The sequence below is a fragment of the Coregonus lavaretus genome, assembly GCF_964263955.1.
Source record: "Coregonus lavaretus genome assembly, contig: HAP1_SCAFFOLD_1230, whole genome shotgun sequence".
NCBI lineage: Eukaryota > Metazoa > Chordata > Actinopteri > Salmoniformes > Salmonidae > Coregonus > Coregonus lavaretus.
In genome coordinates this window covers 126,134-143,388 of record NW_028161116.1, presented here as the reverse complement: position 1 = coordinate 143,388, position 17,255 = coordinate 126,134, and the positions used below count along the sequence as shown (strand labels likewise).

General features: G+C 47.8%; 1 protein-coding gene across 1 annotated transcript; it reads left to right on the top strand.

Annotated features, from left to right (window-relative positions):
* The first annotated feature begins 459 nt into the window (after window positions 1-459).
* LOC311121087 (tripartite motif-containing protein 16-like) lies at window positions 460-13,580 on the top strand. The gene is made up of 6 exons (XM_084195615.1): window positions 460-1,097; window positions 1,519-1,614; window positions 11,663-11,896; window positions 11,981-12,140; window positions 12,266-12,325; window positions 12,562-13,580. Exons 1-6 carry the CDS (start codon window positions 501-503, stop codon window positions 13,071-13,073), a joined length of 1,659 nt encoding a protein of 552 aa, XP_084051741.1. The 5' UTR covers window positions 460-500; the 3' UTR covers window positions 13,074-13,580.
* The last annotated feature ends 3,675 nt before the right edge of the window (window positions 13,581-17,255 follow it).

Sequence of the window (17,255 nt, the reverse complement as noted above, 5' to 3'; positions counted from 1 at the left end):
ACGACGTATTAGTTATTATGGATGGTTATAGTTAGTGTCATAGCACATAAGTTTAAGGCATTACACAATTCATTAAAAGCATTATACATATGTACTTCATAGAAACTGTTATCCTTTATATATTCTAACCACTCTATTTAATTTATTCCATATTAAGGGCCCTAACCTAGGAACACAAATCTTTGTCTCTATTAACATTGTGGACAGTTCTCTCTCTCTCTCTCTCTCTCTCTCTCTCTCTCTCTCTCTCTCTCTCTCTCTCTCTCTCTCTCTCTCTCTCTCTCTCTCTCTCTCTCTCTCTCTCTCTCTCTCTCTCTCTCTCTCTCTCTCTCTCTCTCTCTCTCTCTCCCTCTCTCTCCCTCTAACCCCACCCTACCTCTAACCCCACCCCTCTGGCAGAACCAGGAAGTTCCTCCCCCTCCACAAACTCTCTTCTGTGGAAACGAAACTTATCTGATTCTCTGTGTCGTCTGTCTGTGTGAGAGTGAACAACCGTCCAAATGGCTCAGCAGGGAGTTTTGCTGGACCAGGACCAGTTCTGTTGTTCTGTCTGTCTGGATCTACTGAAGGAGCCGGTGGCTATTCCCTGTGGACACAGTTACTGTAGGAGCTGTATTGAGGGCTGCTGGGATCAGGATGTTCTGAAAGGGGTCTATAGCTGTCCTCAGTGCAGAGAGACTTTTACCCCAAGGCCTGTTCTGAAGAGAAACATCGTGCTGGCTGAAGTGGTGGAGAAACTGAAGAAGACAGGACTCCAGGTTGCTCCCCCTCCTGCTCTTTGCTATGCTGGACCTGGAGATGTGCCGTGTGATTTCTGCACTGGGACCAGAAAGCAGAAAGCCCTCATGTCCTGTCTGGTGTGTCTGGCCTCTTACTGTGAGACTCACCTCCAACCTCACTATGAATTTCCCGGTTTCAAGAAGCACAAGCTGGTCAAAGCCACCGCACAACTACAGGAGAAGATCTGCTCTCATCATGACAAACTGCTGGAGGTTTTCTGTCGTACCGATCAACAGTGTATCTGTTATCAGTGTGTGATGGATGAACATAAAGGCCATGATACAGTGTCAGCTGCAGCAGAGAGGACTGAGAAACAGGTAAGACCAGAACAACTTGTTGGTGACTGTCTGATAAACAAAGAATAATTACAGTAGGAACTAAGGCTGTTTGAATATGAGATCATTCAAATGAAATCAATCCTCTGCAGAATAAATATGAACACAAACCTTGAGTATATTGTGTTTGCTCCCAATGTATCACCATTTTCTGAAGTCAAACACTATTATCATTCCGAATGCCCTTTTAGGAGTTCAAAGTTCAGCCTTAACTCCTTGATACATGTACACCTACCATAAACACTATAATCATTAACATAGCAACATAGAAAATGTCATATGGTAAAGGGACTTCCTCAAGATTTTAGACTTTCCTCTCTATGGGCCCTATGTCACGTTACTATACTATTGATCTAGTGGACAAATAAAGCTTGATAGCTCATTGAAGAGTGATTCTCCACAGAGGCAGCTGGGGATGAGTCAGCAGAAAGTCCAGCAGAGATTCCAGGAGAGAGAGAAGGACCTGAAGGAGCTCCAACAGGCTGTGGAGTCTCTCAAGGTGAGTATTGTTGACCAGAGGAGACACACCATTTCACTTCTCTACTCCAGTCAGAGAGAGAGAGGGGCCCCTATCCAATCCCACTGTTGGGAACAGGCTGTCTGGACCCCTTTCAGAGAATAGACTGCTTAATGTAACTGACGGGTTATGAACCCGGGTCTACTGTGGGAGAAACCATCATCTTGACCAAAAGGACATTCCCTATTGTTCTGACTGATTTAAAGTCGCAAGCGGCTCTACCTCTTCACATAACCATGAGTAACCATGAGCGACTCATGTCTGCTATACATTAACAGGGAGCTCTCTCTCTCGATTCAATTAAATGGGCTTTATTGGCATTCGAAACATATGTTACATTACCAAAGCAAGTGAAATAAATAATAAACAAATCAGAAATGAACAGTAAACGTTACACTCACAAAGGTTTCAAAGGAATAGAGACATAAAAATAAATAAAAATAAAAATAAAATGTTATAATTCAAGTGAAAACAGAGTGAGTCAGACCGAGTTCTGGAGGTGAAATGGAAATGAATGATGGAGAGTTAAGTGAGGTAGAAGGTGTGGTGAAGAGCTCAGAACCAGAGCCTGGCATCAATGGACATGATAAAGAAGAATCTGGTGCAGTAGGAGTTACATTGTAGGACAAAGTGGATCCATACCTTTTGGCAGATCCATTTGTAGTTTCATGTTGGGTGGGAAAGGAGTTGGGTGCAGTTGAATCAGTGAAGGAAACCTGTAGTGGACTTGTGATATTTGTTTGTGTTTCTTCTGACCAGAGGGAGTGGGTGCTCCGTGTCACGCAACTTGGGTCAAGATCTGTTTCTTGCTTTGCTCTTAGGAACAGGGCACCATTGAAAGGAGTGATTTCTGGGGTAGCGTTAATTGTAGAAGTGGAGCAATTAAGGTTGAAGACAGCTGGTGTTTGTGATTCCCGCCGTTTGGTGCAACACAGACCCGGTGGTGAGCGTGGTGAAACAGAGGAGTCACTGTCAGTTCTTTTGAGTTTTGAGTCTTTACCCAACAAAGTCATGTTAGGATATATCAGTTATCCTGTTAGAGCTTTGTGCCGAATCCACTGTGCTGTTTCAGGTGCAACGTTTATGGTCATGTTGCAGCAGTTTGTAGGAGGGAGATTCCAAGATGTGGGAATTGTGCAGGAGGGGATAGAGGATTGTGTAGTTTCGGTGGATAAAGTTGTGTGTCAACTGTAGGGATGCCCATGTGGCTGGGGATCGGAAGTGTCCGGTACGAGAGAGGCAGGTTGAGGTGGCCAGAGTCAGAGTAGTGCAGAAGGTGTCGTATGCTGAGGCAGTGAAGAAAGTAGAGGAGGATGGGTCAAGGGTGAGAGATCCTGAGAGGATCCCTGTGAGTAGTAGATCTGTGCCAGCACAGAGGGATAGGCCAACTAGTGATATATGCTTTAGTAATGTTGGCTTCTTAGCGTTCATAGCAATGGTTATCAACTGTACCGTAGAAATGGAACGTAAATCACAGAAAATAGATATTGTGGTGGCAGCTGCAGAGAAGTATTTGGGCATACAAGATTAGACTTCAGAAGAGTTACAGGGTGTGTTGAGTGGTGGTGTCCCGTCCTCCCAGGCCGTTGGCATGGTGCAGGAGCAGATAGGGTCAAAGTAGTGGAATGGGGTAGTGGGTATTTAATGAGTGTAGGGTTAGTTGGAAGGGTGTTTTTTGTATTATTATAATTTCCCCTTTTCCCATTTTGTATCACAAAGTATAATGGATTTATATTATAGTCCAGTTGGGGGCGGTAATGCAACATATTGGATGCCAACCGCCGTTAAACACCAAAGAAGATGAACCGTTACATTATGTCTATGTACAGTATTGTAACGATGTTCATGTCTCTCTCATTCATTAACTTTCACGGTAGTTGGTTGTGTGGGTCTCTGGTTATGAATAGGGTGCTGACAGACAATTGTTGATGGATATTTATAGAGCTCTGATCAGGACGCCAATTGATTACGGGTGTATAGTTTATCGAACAAGGCAAAACTTGGCTTCAGAAGCTGGACAGAATCCAGTATAAAGCTTTAAGGATATGTATTGGTGCATTTAAATCAACATCTGTATGTGCCTTACTGGTGGAGGCAGGAGAGATGCCTTTGGATATACAGCGTAAAAAATGGTCATTATCTTATTGGGTTGAAAGGCTGTGAGGTTGAGCATCCCACTGCTACTGTTCTAGATGACTGTTGGGAATATACTAGTAGACAAGGCAGTGGTTTTGGTTGGACAGTTGGAAAGCTTGCTGATGAGAGTGGTTTGAGGGAGTTGGAGGTTGGCCCTTCTGTGGTGATAGGGGATGTTCCTCCATGGTTACTCCCAGACCCTGTTGTTGATCTAACCTTGGTAGAGAAAAGGAAAGATTGGTCAGACGTCAGTGATATAGTGAAACTGGTTGACAATTACATTGGTAGAAGTTTTTATGCTTTTTTAATGCTTTTCACAGACGGATCCAAGGACCCAGATAGTGGGCTCACAGGAGCAGGCGTTTACGTTCCTGAATTTGATGTGCAGATATGTAGAAGACTAACAGATGAACTGTCAGTATACTCAGTTGAACTGTTGGTGATAATAGTTGCCCTCCAGTGGGTGGAGGACGTACAACCTGTTAGAATTTTAGTATACTCAGATTCTCTGTCTGTATTGAATAGTTTATCATCTGGTAAATCTAATAGGAGTGACCTGCTATTGGAGGTATTAATGTTATTATGCAGAATTGAGAGAATGGGTGTAGTAGTGAGATTCTGCTGGGTCCCAGCACATTCGGGTGTGGAAGGGAATGAAATTGTAGACCCGTTAGCTAAAAGAGCTTTGAAACGAGATATAATTGATATTAATGTTCCACTGGGTAGAGGTGAGGCCAAATGTAAGATCAGAGCCATTTTGATAGATGTGTGGCAGAAGAGATGGTACTCTGAGCACAAGGGCCGGCATTTATATGAATAGTTTACAGTTTTACAGAAAGGTCGATGGACCAAGATTCAAAAGTCAGATTAGGAAGGAAGATGTGGTGTTTACTCGATTGTGCTTAGGACATTGTACATTGAACTCGTCATTACATCTGGTTGGCAAGCATGGGAATGGTTTGAGTCTGGGGGGTACGGTCGATGAAACGGTGGAGCATGTGTTGTTGTATTGTTGTAAGTATGTTGAAGAGAGGGAAAGATTGAAGTGTAGGGTCATTGAGGTTGGACGGGGTTGGGGGGGTTTGGAAGGGATTTTGGGGATGGGGGGGGGTCTATTAGAAGTTAGTAGGGCTCTTCTTTATTTTCTCAGAAGTACTGAGTTAGGTAGGAGGATTTAGAAATGTTGGAAACCGTGATTGACCACACACTCCAGCACAGTAGGTGGCGGCATGCACCTTTAACGTTGGTTTGTGGACCGCCATTATATCATAGAAGAAGAAGTTGTTGCTGTGAGAGATTTGTGGTTCGTGAGGAGGGCTGCTATTCTTTTTTCTTTTGGTTCTTGCGTATTTTCTGAATATATTTTCTGATGGTGGAGGGTTTGTTTATTGGTTTCCACTGTTTATCGTTTAGAGTTGAGGGGGGAGTAGGGGTAGTTTGTTAGGGCGGCGTGATGGCCTCAACCGAGTGGAGAAGAAACGCTGTCGCTTCGGGTCCGTTCCGGAGAAAGGTGTGGAGGAAGTTTTGCTCATGGTCGGCGAACAGGTTGGAGCGGAACATCTGCACTCTGCATCCAGAATGAACAAGGCGGTGGTTGGGTTAATGAAAAAGGTTTGTCTTGTTGTGAGGGGTGTGTTGGTGCAGATGTCGCCTCTTTCGATAAGAGTTGTGGTGGCTAATCTGCCTCCGTTTATTGCTTCCGAACAGACCCCAAGTAGTTGGTTAGTTTTGGTAATTTTGCAAGTGGTTTCCGTGTGCTCTCGGCTGGGTGCCAAGCGGAATCCGTTAAACATGTCTCTTTTCATAGACAAGTGTTTGTTTCTTAACAAACTTCAAGGTTACACAGGGGAGGGGTGGAACACAGGGTTTGCTAGCACAGATAGTTTTGGGTGTTTCTAGTGTGGGGATCATCAGTTATAGGCTACAAGCAGCAATATGATTGATAGGTAGGACAGGTATTGAACCCAAATAATCCCTACTCAGATGCGCTAACCTCAACCCTAGTAAACATGCATTATAAAAACCTTCTATATAAAATTATCTCATATTGGGAGTAAATAGCCTCTGAATAGAAAAGAAAAAACACTGCATCTTCCAGCCCACCAATAAATGACATAATGCAACCTTGGCGGTTAGCATATTTACCTCAACATGCCCCTCGCTTGCCTGAGAAGGCAGAGTGCTCGATGCTGGTTGATGAATTTGACAATTAATGTACTAGGAAAATACGTTTTTGTCGACCAGAGGTGACTGAATTAATGTTTAGGCGTATTGATAATCATTATAGTAATGAAGTATAATTTCAAAACATGACCATAAAAACAGGTAATAATAAACATGACTCATCATTATATTACTTCACAGTAATGTGTTTTCAGTCCTTCCTCTTGCGTTAGCAGTGTGGAAAGGGACAGTAAAAAGCTCAGGCAGGAGGAGTTTTCCCTGTGAGGTGGAGTGGTGGTGTATCCAGGGAGAGAACTCCTGAGTGGCGCAGTGGTCTAAGGCACTGCATCGCAGTGCTAACTGTGCCACTAGAGATCCTGGTTCGAATCCAGGCTCTGTTGCAGCCGGCCGTGACCGGGAGACTCATGGGCGGCGCACAATTGGCCCAGCGTCGTCCAGGGTAGGGGAGGGAATGGCCGGCAATTATTAAGCAACTGCAGTAGTACTGAATAAAGTGTTTTTCCTTACTAATCCGTACTAAAATAGTGATTACTCAGAATTGCAAATAAATGGCAGGGGTACCAGGAGGGAGGAGAATACATTTTTTACATTTTAGTCATTTAGCAGATGCTCTTATCCAGAGCGACTTACAGTTAGTGAGTGCATACATTTTCATACTGTCCCCCCCATGGGAAACGAGCCCACAACCCTGGCGTTGCAAGCGCCATGCTCTACCAACTGAGCTACACGGTAGTAGTGCATGGCCAAGTGGTGGTGCGCAGGCCGTGGAGAAAGCGGTGGTGGGGAGGGTTGCAGCTGGGCTACATGAGCTGAGGCAGGTTTCTGTAGTAACGGAGACTCCGGTAGGCGAAGGCTTGGTGGGCTCATCCCAGGAAATATTGCCTGTTATTGGGGAAGAGGCTCTGATCAGGGGGGAAGTGCAGGGGGGCAGAGACTGGGGAGGAGGAGGACGGTACCGTGCCAATGGAGGAGGAGGAAGAGGGGGGAGGTGAGTCTGCGGGAGCGGAGGACAAGGCGTCTCGTTTTCAGACGGCTCATTGGATCCAGAGCTGACAGACAGTCAGGCTGAGGGCCCAGTATATAAGGTGAGAGTTCTTTCTAGGTTCCTGATGGAGACTAAAGGGGAAAAAGAAGGTTCTGCTGGAGTCTTATTTTATTGATCCTGGAAGGTTTGTAAGGTCAGTACAACACGTGATGAAGAATGAGGGGTTTAGTGTCCTCTCACCCAGGAAGCGGTATAGGCTGAGAAAATGGGTCATGGGTTCTTAAGGGCATGTCTTCAGAATCTGCTTAAATTGATGTTTTTTTCTGGCATGGCGGCTTTATGGGCTTCTCTACTGGTTTCTGATTGTGGTGATTTCCCTCCCACCTCTTATGGAGATTTCACGGTTAGACTTCCTTAACATGAACGCCGGCAAAGAATGGGGGAATATGTCAAACAAAAACATTTAAATGCCATGGCAGAAATCTTAGTGCAGGGGTAGCAAAAGAGGTGTGTAAGGGTAGGTTGTTAGTGTTTAGAGCCCAAATAATGACCTTGTCTTTGCTTTCATAAATGTGTCTGCACCTGGTCCTCTGTAGCTCAGCTGGTAGAGCACGGCGCTTGTAACGCCAGGGTAGTGGGTTCGATCCCCGGGACCACCCATACACAAAAAAAAAAAAAAAATATATATATATATGCATGCATGACTGTAAGTCGCTTTGGATAAAAGCGTCTGCAAAATGGCACATTATATTATATTATAGTACAGGGCTCAGTTCTCTGTTTCACCAGAGGGGTTGGAAAAACAGAGTGGGGAAACCAAGAAAATCCCTTGTTTTACGTTTGTCTGATGGGCGGGTAACTTCTGTTGTGGGGGAGATGAGGGAGCCTGATGGGTGGGTAACTTCTGTTGTGGGGAGATGAGGGAGCCTGATGGGTGGGTAACTTCTGTTGTGGGGAGATGAGGGAGCCTGATGGGTGGGTAACTTCTGTTAAGGGGGAGATGAGGGAGCCTGATTGGTGGGTAACTTCTGTTGTGGGGGAGATGAGGGAGCCTGATGGGTGGGTAACTTCTGTTGTGGGGGAGATGAGGGAGCCTGATGGGTGGGTAACTTCTGTTGTGGGGAGATGAGGGAGCCTGATGGGTGGGTAACTTCTGTTGTGGGGGAGATGAGGGAGCCTGATGGGTGGGTAACTTCTGTTGTGGGGGAGATGAGGGAGCCTGATGGGTGGGTAACTTCTGTTGTGGGGAGATGAGGGAGCCTGATGGGTGGGTAACTTCTGTTGTGGGGGAGATGAGGGAGCCTGATGGGTGGGTAACTTCTGTTGTGGGGGAGATGAGGGAGCCTGATGGGTGGGTAACTTCTGTTGTGGGGGAGATGAGGGAGCCTGATGGGTGGGTAACTTCTGTTAAGGGGGAGATGAGGGAGCCTGATGGGTGGGTAACTTCTGTTGTGGGGAGATGAGGGAGCCTGATGGGTGGGTAACTTCTGTTGTGGGGAGATGAGGGAGCCTGATGGGTGGGTAACTTCTGTTGTGGGGGAGATGAGGGAGCCTGATGGGTGGGTAACTTCTGTTGTGGGGGAGATGAGGGAGCCTGATGGGTGGGTAACTTCTGTTGTGGGGAGATGAGGGAGCCTGATGGGTGGGTAACTTCTGTTGTGGGGAGATGAGGGAGCCTGATGGGTGGGTAACTTCTGTTAAGGGGGAGATGAGGGAGCCTGATGGGTGGGTAACTTCTGTTGTGGGGGAGATGAGGGAGCCTGATGGGTGGGTAACTTCTGTTAAGGGGGAGATGAGGGAGCCTGATGGGTGGGTAACTTCTGTTGTGGGGAGATGAGGGAGCCTGATGGGTGGGTAACTTCTGTTGTGGGGGAGATGAGGGAGCCTGATGGGTGGGTAACTTCTGTTGTGGGGAGATGAGGGAGCCTGATGGGTGGGTAACTTCTGTTGTGGGGGAGATGAGGGAGCCTGATGGGTGGTTAACTTCTGTTGTGGGGGAGATGAGGGAGCCTGATGGGTGGGTAACTTTGGTGGGTAACTTCTGTTGTGGGGGAGATGAGGGAGCCTAATGGGTGGGTAACTTCTGTTGTGGGGGAGATGAGGGAGCCTGATGGGTGGGTAACTTCTGTTGTGGGGGAGATGAGGGAGCCTGATGGGTGGGTAACTTCTGTTGTGGGGAGAGGAGGGAGCCTGATGGGTGGGTAACTTCTGTTGTGAGGAGATGAGGGAGCCTGATGGGTGGGTAACTTCTGTTGTGGGGGAGATGAGGGAGCCTGATGGGTGGGTAACTTCTGTTGTGGGGGAGATGAGGGAGCCTGATGGGTGGGTAACTTCTGTTGTGAGGAGATGAGGGAGCCTGATGGGTGCGTAACTTCTGTTGTGAGGAGATGAGGCTGTGGAGTTGTACTCTGATTTATAGAGGGCAGAACTCTGTGGTCCTCTGTAGAGCATGGTCCTTGTAATGCCAGGGTAGTGGGTTCGATCCCCGGGACCACCCATATGTAAAAATGTATGCACATGACTGTAAGTCGCTTTGGATAAAAGCGTCTGCTAAATGGCATATTATTATTATTATTATCCTGGGTGTTCTCAGGTTCTGCTCACAGACCTTTCCAAACTCTCTCTGTCACAGATAAATCAAATAGATATTTCCCTGGCCTTTCACAAACTCTCAGCTGCTGTCTCTCAGACGGTCTGCCTGTGGATCTTTATAAAAAGTTCTGGGGAATTATTGGACAGGACGTGTGTTGTGTGAGTGCGTCGGGGTGGGGGAGCTGTCGCTAAGCTGTAGACGGGAGGCTTTGACTCTCCTGCCCAAAATAAGGATTTGAGCGACATAAAGAACTGGAGGCCTGTGGCATTGCTCTGTGTGGACTATAAGGTCTTTGCCAAGGTCCTCGTTAACAGACTCAAACGTACTGTGTACCAGGACGCTCAATCACAAACAATCTGTTCATAATCAGGAGAAAGCCTTTGATAGGGTGGACCATGAATATCTGTTCAATGTGTTGTTTTGGTTGTGGGGAGAATTTTGTGGCCTGTGTTCAAATGTTAAATAAATAAATATACATAATATGCCATTTAGCAGACGCTTTTATCCAAAGCTACTTACAGTCATGCGTGCATACATTTTTGTGTATGGGTGGTCCCGGGGATCGAACCCACTACCCTGGCGTTACAAGCGCCGTGCTCTACCAGCTGAGCTACAGAGGACCACGTAATGTCGCGGTAGTATGCTGGGGCTTCATGTATGGTCAAGGTGTGGGGAGGGCTCAGTAGGCCAGTCTGGGTAGGGAGGGGCATTCACCAGGGATGCCCTCTGTCAGGGCAGCTATACACTCTTGTTATTGAGCCCTTTCTGGGCCTGCTACGCAGGAGGCTACAGGGAGTGTGGGAGCCAGGCATAGGGTTGGGGACAGGCATAGCAGTGTCAGCATACGCTGATGACGTCTGTGTTGGTTAGGGATGAGCAGAACCTACAGGCCCTGGAGAATAGTTTGAGGGTGTACGAGGGGGCGTCTTCTGCTTAGGGAAACTGGGGCAAGAGTGAGGCTCTGTTATGTTGGGCATGGAGGGACAGGGCACCTCCGCAGCTTCCAGGGGGGTTGCAGTGGGGCTGTGAGTGGCTCAAGATGCTTGGGGTGTATCTGGGCTCGGAGGGTTGGGATAGGAAGAACTGGGAAGGAGTGTCACAAGCGGTGGTGTCGAGGCTGACGAAGTGGAGGTGGCTCATCTCCCAAGTGGCATACAGAGGGACGGTGCTGATCATCAACAACTTGGTGGCATCCTCTCTATGGCTTAAATTGGCCATTCTCAACGCCCCCGGTGGTCTGCTTGTAGACCTGCAGCGCAAGTTAGTGAATTTTTTCTGGTCAGGGTGGCAGCGTTCTGACTCAGCAGCACAGAGGCTACTGTACCGTACGGAGGTGGGCTGGAGGGAACCAGCATGTGCTCTGTTGAGGAGGGCTGGTGGTTTGGGGCTGGATCAGCAGATCTTCATCATGCGGCAGGAGAGACTCAATACAGCAGGGGTCTCTGATTTCTATGCTGCAGTACTGAGGGCTGGAGCAGCCTGAGGAGGGGCCACCACCATTTCCACCACTGCAAGTGACAGCAGAGACTGGGGACTGGCAGGAGAGTCTGGAGGACTTACTGACTTTTAACACTCTGAGCTTAGTGGGAGTGAAGGGGCATCAGTGGCAGGGGGTTGTGGGGGCTGAGAGCATGGCAGGGTATAGGTGGAGGGTGCTCTATAAGCTCCCAGTGCTGGAAAGGTCAGGGGTCGTCCAGTGGAGGGTATTACATGGAGCCCTGGACACCAATAGCTGGTTGGCTCGGGTTGACCTGGGAGTTGGGGAGGGGTGTCCGTTTTCTGCAATGACAGACTGTTCATCATGTTTTTTCTGTGTTGCCAGGGTAATGCCATTACTGTTGACGCCTTAGGGTTGAGTTTGAGTTGTACAAAATGATCAACAGTGTGGAGATGTTTCAGGAGGTATGGGGGCTCAGGGGGGCTGTCTGTACGGCTGGAGAGGAGGGGTTGGATGGACGGTTGGAATGTGGTGCTGGTTGGTGTATTGTACTGTGGTGTTGGGTACTGGATAATGTGATTGTGTGGAGGTTGTGGTGGCAAGCAATGTGTTGTTAGGAGGGGGTGTGTTAGTGTAATGAGGATGGCTCATTAAAGTAAGACAAGTCTCTCTCTCTCTCTCTCTCTCTTAACAGCGCTCTGCACAGGCAGCAGTGGAGGACAGTGATAAGATCTTTACCGAGCTGATCCGCTCCATTGAGAGAAGGCGCTCTGAGGTGAAGGAGCTGATCAGAGCCCAAGAGAAGGCTCAAGTGAGTCAAGCTGAAGGACTCCTGGAGCAACTGGAGCAGGAGATAGCTGAGCTGAGGAAGAGAAGCACTGAGCTGGAGCAGCTCTCACACACAGAGGATCACATCCATTTCCTCCAGGTAACTCAACTGCCTTGATACATGTGATATGAAACTAAAACTCTCAATCAATTGGTTCTGTTCTCTCTCTCTCTCTCTCTCCAGAGTTATCAGTCTCTCTCCAGTACCAGTGTATCTTCAGACTTACCCAGCATCGTTGTCCGTCCTCTTCAGTACTTTGGAGATGTGAGTAAGACTGTGTCTGAACTGAGAGAGAAACTAGAAGACGTCCTTAAAGGAGAATGGACCAAGATCTCCACTACAGGTGTCTTGAAAATAATAAGAACATCAACTTTAGACCATTGAAAGTTCCCTACTAGTCATATACATGTGGAATATGGTGTGATGATAACATTCCCTCTCTCTGTGAATGTGTTTGTGTGTCTGTAGTGAATATAGTGGATGTTGTACTGCCTCCAGAGCCCAAGACCAGAGAACAGTTCTTACAATGTGAGTCTCTTTATTCTGAAGTAACTAACAGTCTCTTTTTACTGACACTCCTAACAATCCCTCTAGAAATATATAGCAATAGTAGATCTAATCAAAGACTGGGTATCTATCTGACTCCTCATATTTCTCTGATTTGATCTCTGCTGTGCTCTAATCAAAGACAGGGTAGATACAGTATCTGACTTCACTTATTGTTCTAACTCCCCTCATTGGTCTCTGCTCTGCTCTTCTCCCAGATTCCTGTCAGCTCACACTGGACCCAAACACAGCAGGCACACTCCTCTCTCTGTCTGAAGGGAACAGAAAGGTGACACTTACAGGCCAAGAACAACCATATCCTGATCATCCAGACAGATTCACAAACGATTGTCATGGTCTGTGTAGAGAGGGTCTGTCTGGACGCTGTTACTGGGAGGTGGAGTGGAGTGGGGAGTTGGTTGTTACAGCAGTCTCATATAAAGACATAAGCAGAACAGGGACAGGTAGTGCATTTGGAAACAATAACAAGTCCTGGAGTTTTCAGTGTTATAGAGGTAGTTATTGGTTCAGACACAATAATGTTGTGACTAAAGTATCAGGCCCTCAGTCCTCCAGAGTAGGAGTGGACCTGGATCACAAGGCAGGTACTCTGTCCTTCTACAGTGTCTCTGACACAATGACCCTCCTCCACAGAGTCCAGACCACATTCACTCAGCCCCTCTATCCTGGCTTTTGTCTCTGTGGTACTGCTGAACTGGTTAAACTGTAGTAGGGTCCACATAGATACTAGTCATGCTGGTGGTGATGGTCCCCAGATGTGATGATTCATTCTGCTCTGTTTTATGTACAATGATTTGATTGATTTGATCTTCAGAAGATGTTATGAATTACAATTCAATGCATTCATATTTTTTTTAATGCAATGTTTGTTTTAATCTTATATATTCACATTAATCATGATGTATGCTGTTAATGTATGTTGGTTGTCATTCAGAACCATTGATATGTTTTCTCAATTGGTTCTCTGTCTCAATGTCATTTTCCTCAGTTGCATGGAACAGGTAGCATTACTTACTTGCTAATTGAACTATATGGGCCGGTTTCCCGGACACAGATTAAGCGTAGTCCTAGACTAAAAGCATGTTCAATGGAGATGTCCGGGAAACCGGCCCTAAGTTTGGCATCTTTTATTCTCCCATCCTGCTCAGTCAAGCAACATTAAACCTGTCCAGCAGGTGGTGGTATTAACCCAACAATAAAAACATCAGATATCTTGACTTGTCACTCAGTATATCAGTAATGTTCAGAATTGTACTTTAATATCATTGGAGATTGATGGTCTTTTTAATCCACTACCCAGAGTCAGGAACAGATGAAGTTAGGTCTGCTACTGTTCAGTTATTAAATATGATTCATGGTGATGGGAAATAAAAAATCCATCTAGTAGTAGTTTTCCTTTGCTATTTATTCCAATGTGTGTCTTTAACTTGTAAATGGATTGTGTTGAAGCTGGCATGTGGTGTGGATGATAGAATAGAGTGAATAGAGGAGAGAAGAGAGGAGGAGAGGAGAACATAATATAGAAGACAGATAAGATAGAGAGAGAATTCATACCCAGGGGAGTTACTGACTCTGGCCCAAATGACACCCTGTTCCCTACGTAGTGCACTAGGCTTCTTTTGACCAGATCTAAAGTAGTCTTCTAGATTTTACATGTTTTCTCCCTGTCATTAGAAAATGACAATATGGTAATGACTTTAGTGGTTTCCTCCCCCTTTGTTTTTATTGGTTGTGTGTTATGTGTGTTGTTGTGTTAGGTTTTCCCCCTGTGTTCCTAATGGAAAATCCATTAACAATGAATCACAAACAAATTATATTCCAGTTGTGTTTAGACAACTTCATGGCTGACATCCCCCAGAACTTTACCTGATGTTTTCTCTCTCTCTCAAACCATACACATTTACGTAATTTAGCAGACGCTCTTATCCAGAGCAACTTACCGTTAGTGCATATATATGACTGTAAGTCGCTTTGGATAAAAGCGTCCGCTAAATGGCATATTATATTATATGTTTCATACTGGCCCCCATGGGAATCGAAACCACAACCCTGGCATTGCAAACACCATGCTCTACCAACTGAGCTACATCCCTGCCGGCCATTCCCTCCCCTACCCTGGACCAATTGTGCGCCGCCCGGTCGCTGACGGCTACGACAGAGCCTGGATTTGAACCAAGATCTCTAGTGGCACAGCTATCACTGTGATGCAGTGCCTTAGACCACTGCGCCACTCGGGAGACTATAGAAAGCAGTTAACCTCAATATGGTTTCATTCCTGTAGTTATCAGGACACATGGGGTGTGGAACTATTATCTCCTTTCTAAGTTTGAACTTGTCCACTTCCCTTCATGGATTTAAAAGGAAATGACTGGTATATGTAAACTCCCTCTACCCCATGCCAACACCAATCCAATGCTGTACAATTAATTCCATAGCTTAACATGGGAAATGCTCACTGCCTCCCATAAGAGTCATTGAAGCGTTGGATGAGATAGGACCCTGCCTTCACCAGGGGATATTTGTTGGACCCGTCACAACAGGTGAGGAGGGCCTCATCTTCCAGCTGCCCAAAAAAAGCCAGGGACTGCCTTGTGCTCCAGTCTCCAGCAGGGGGCAGCAAAACCCTATAGACCTGAAAGGGAAAGTGAGGAGTAAAAACCTAAGGTGAATTTACATTGATGTTTCCATAGAGACCTGAGTCGTATTCACTAGGCACCAAACTGAAGCAAATTTGCTGAAACAGGGAGGGACTAACTGAACGAGAAAAGTTTTCGATGTTTGTACTTTCAGGACTTTTCTATTGGTTCCATTACAACAGGCAAACTCAATCAAGCACTGCTTATTAAGTATTCACAATTATTTTAAATAGTAATTGAACTCAGATCTGTTTCCACATGCAATAAGCCTGTAACATCTTGTATGATCTTATGAGGTAACAGTGTGTCAAATGGAAGGGCAAGACTCACCACTGAGGGGATAACATCACTGGTCCACCTCTGCATCAGGTCAGCTATGTTGTCAGTACTGTGCCGTCATTCTGTTATCAAACTTTGCATCTGCGCTGTTCTTCAAGTCAATGTGTTTTTGTTATTTTTTGTGTATATATTGTTAAAATTAGTCCTTGTGCATAAAGTTGTAAGGTTTGTTTAACTTTGCAATCATTAGTTTTTGTTTGACGTCCATTTTAAAGTGAAAAATCTGAGTGTCAGTGTCACTCTATTACCATGGAACTTCAGTTTTACATTCCTAGGACTGAGCAGCCCTTCACCCAGGTGTGATTGTACATTGATAACCCCCTGAGAGAGAGAGCGCTGTACTCACTCCCTATGTGTCTGTCTGCACTCAGGAAGACCTCAGCCTCCAGGCCCAGACTGTAGGCCATCACATGGAGCACCCGGAGACACAGGTCCTTACAGCGCAAGAAGAACGACGACTGGATCTCACAGAATCCACTCACTCCTTCCCACAATGGCCATTTCTATAGACCAGGAAGAGTTGTGTAAGGACAGTGAAATCAGAGCTATATACAATACAGGATAAAGAAGTTGACATGTTTTGACAACTTTAAATGTATTCTAATTTGTGTCCTAGTGAGTTCTGTTCCAAGATGGAGGTCTATCAGAGTGGTTGAACTCTGTATATGGGTCAGAGTGAGGTCAATCACTTTGTACCTTGACCTTAACACTGATAGCAACAACAACCACAGCAGAGAAGTTGGCTGTGTCTACATCTGTCACAATAGAGAGACAGACAGACAGGCAGAGAGACAGACAGACAGGCAGGCAGGCAGGCAGGCAGGCAGGCAGGCAGACCGACCGAGCGACCGACCCACCCACCCACCCAGAAGAGAAGGTTAATAGTAGATAGACAGGCAGACTCACCCAGAAGAGAAGGTTAAAGGTCAATAGTAGATAGACAGACAGACAGGCAGACTCACCCAGAAGAGAAGGTTAAAGGTCAATAGTAGATAGACAGACAGACAGGCAGACTCACCCAGAAGAGAAGGTTAAAGGTTAATAGTAGATAGACAGACAGACAGGCCTACTCACCCAGAAGAGAAGGTTAAAGGTTAATAGCAGGCAGGGCAGGGCAGGGCAGGGCAGGGCAGGGCAGGGCAGGGCAGGGCAGGGCAGGGCAGGGCAGGGCAGGGCAGGGCAGGGCAGGGCAGGGCAGGGCAGGGCAGGGCAGGGCAGGGCAGGGCAGGGCAGGGCAGGGCAGGGCAGGGCAGGGCAGGGCAGGGCAGGGCAGGGCAGGGCAGGGCAGGGCAGGGCAGGGCAGGGCAGGGCAGGGCAGGGCAGGGCAGGGCAGGGCAGGGCAGGGCAGGGCAGGGCAGGGCAGGGCAGGGCAGGGCAGGGCAGGGCAGGGCAGGGCAGGGCAGGGCAGGGCAGGGCAGGGCAGGGCAGGGCAGGGCAGGGCAGGGCAGGGCAGGGCAGGGCAGGGCAGGGCAGGGCAGGGCAGGGCAGGGCAGGGCAGGGCAGGGCAGGGCAGGGCAGGGCAGGGCAGGGCAGGGCAGGGCAGGGCAGGGCAGGGCAGGGCAGGGCAGGGCAGGGCAGGGCAGGGCAGGGCAGGGCAGGGCAGGGCAGGGCAGGGCAGGGCAGGGCAGGGCAGGGCAGGGCAGGGCAGGGCAGGGCAGGGCAGGGCAGGGCAGGGCAGGGCAGGGCAGGGCAGGGCAGGGCAGGGCAGGGCAGGGCAGGGCAGGGCAGGGCAGGGCAGGGCAGGGCAGGGCAGGGCAGGGCAGGGCAGGGCAGGGCAGGGCAGGGCAGGGCAGGGCAGGGCAGGGCAGGGCAGGGCAGGGCAGGGCAGGGCAGGGCAGGGCAGGGCAGGGCAGGGCAGGGCAGGGCAGGGCAGGGCAGGGCAGGGCAGGGCAGGGCAGGGCAGGGCAGGGCAGGGC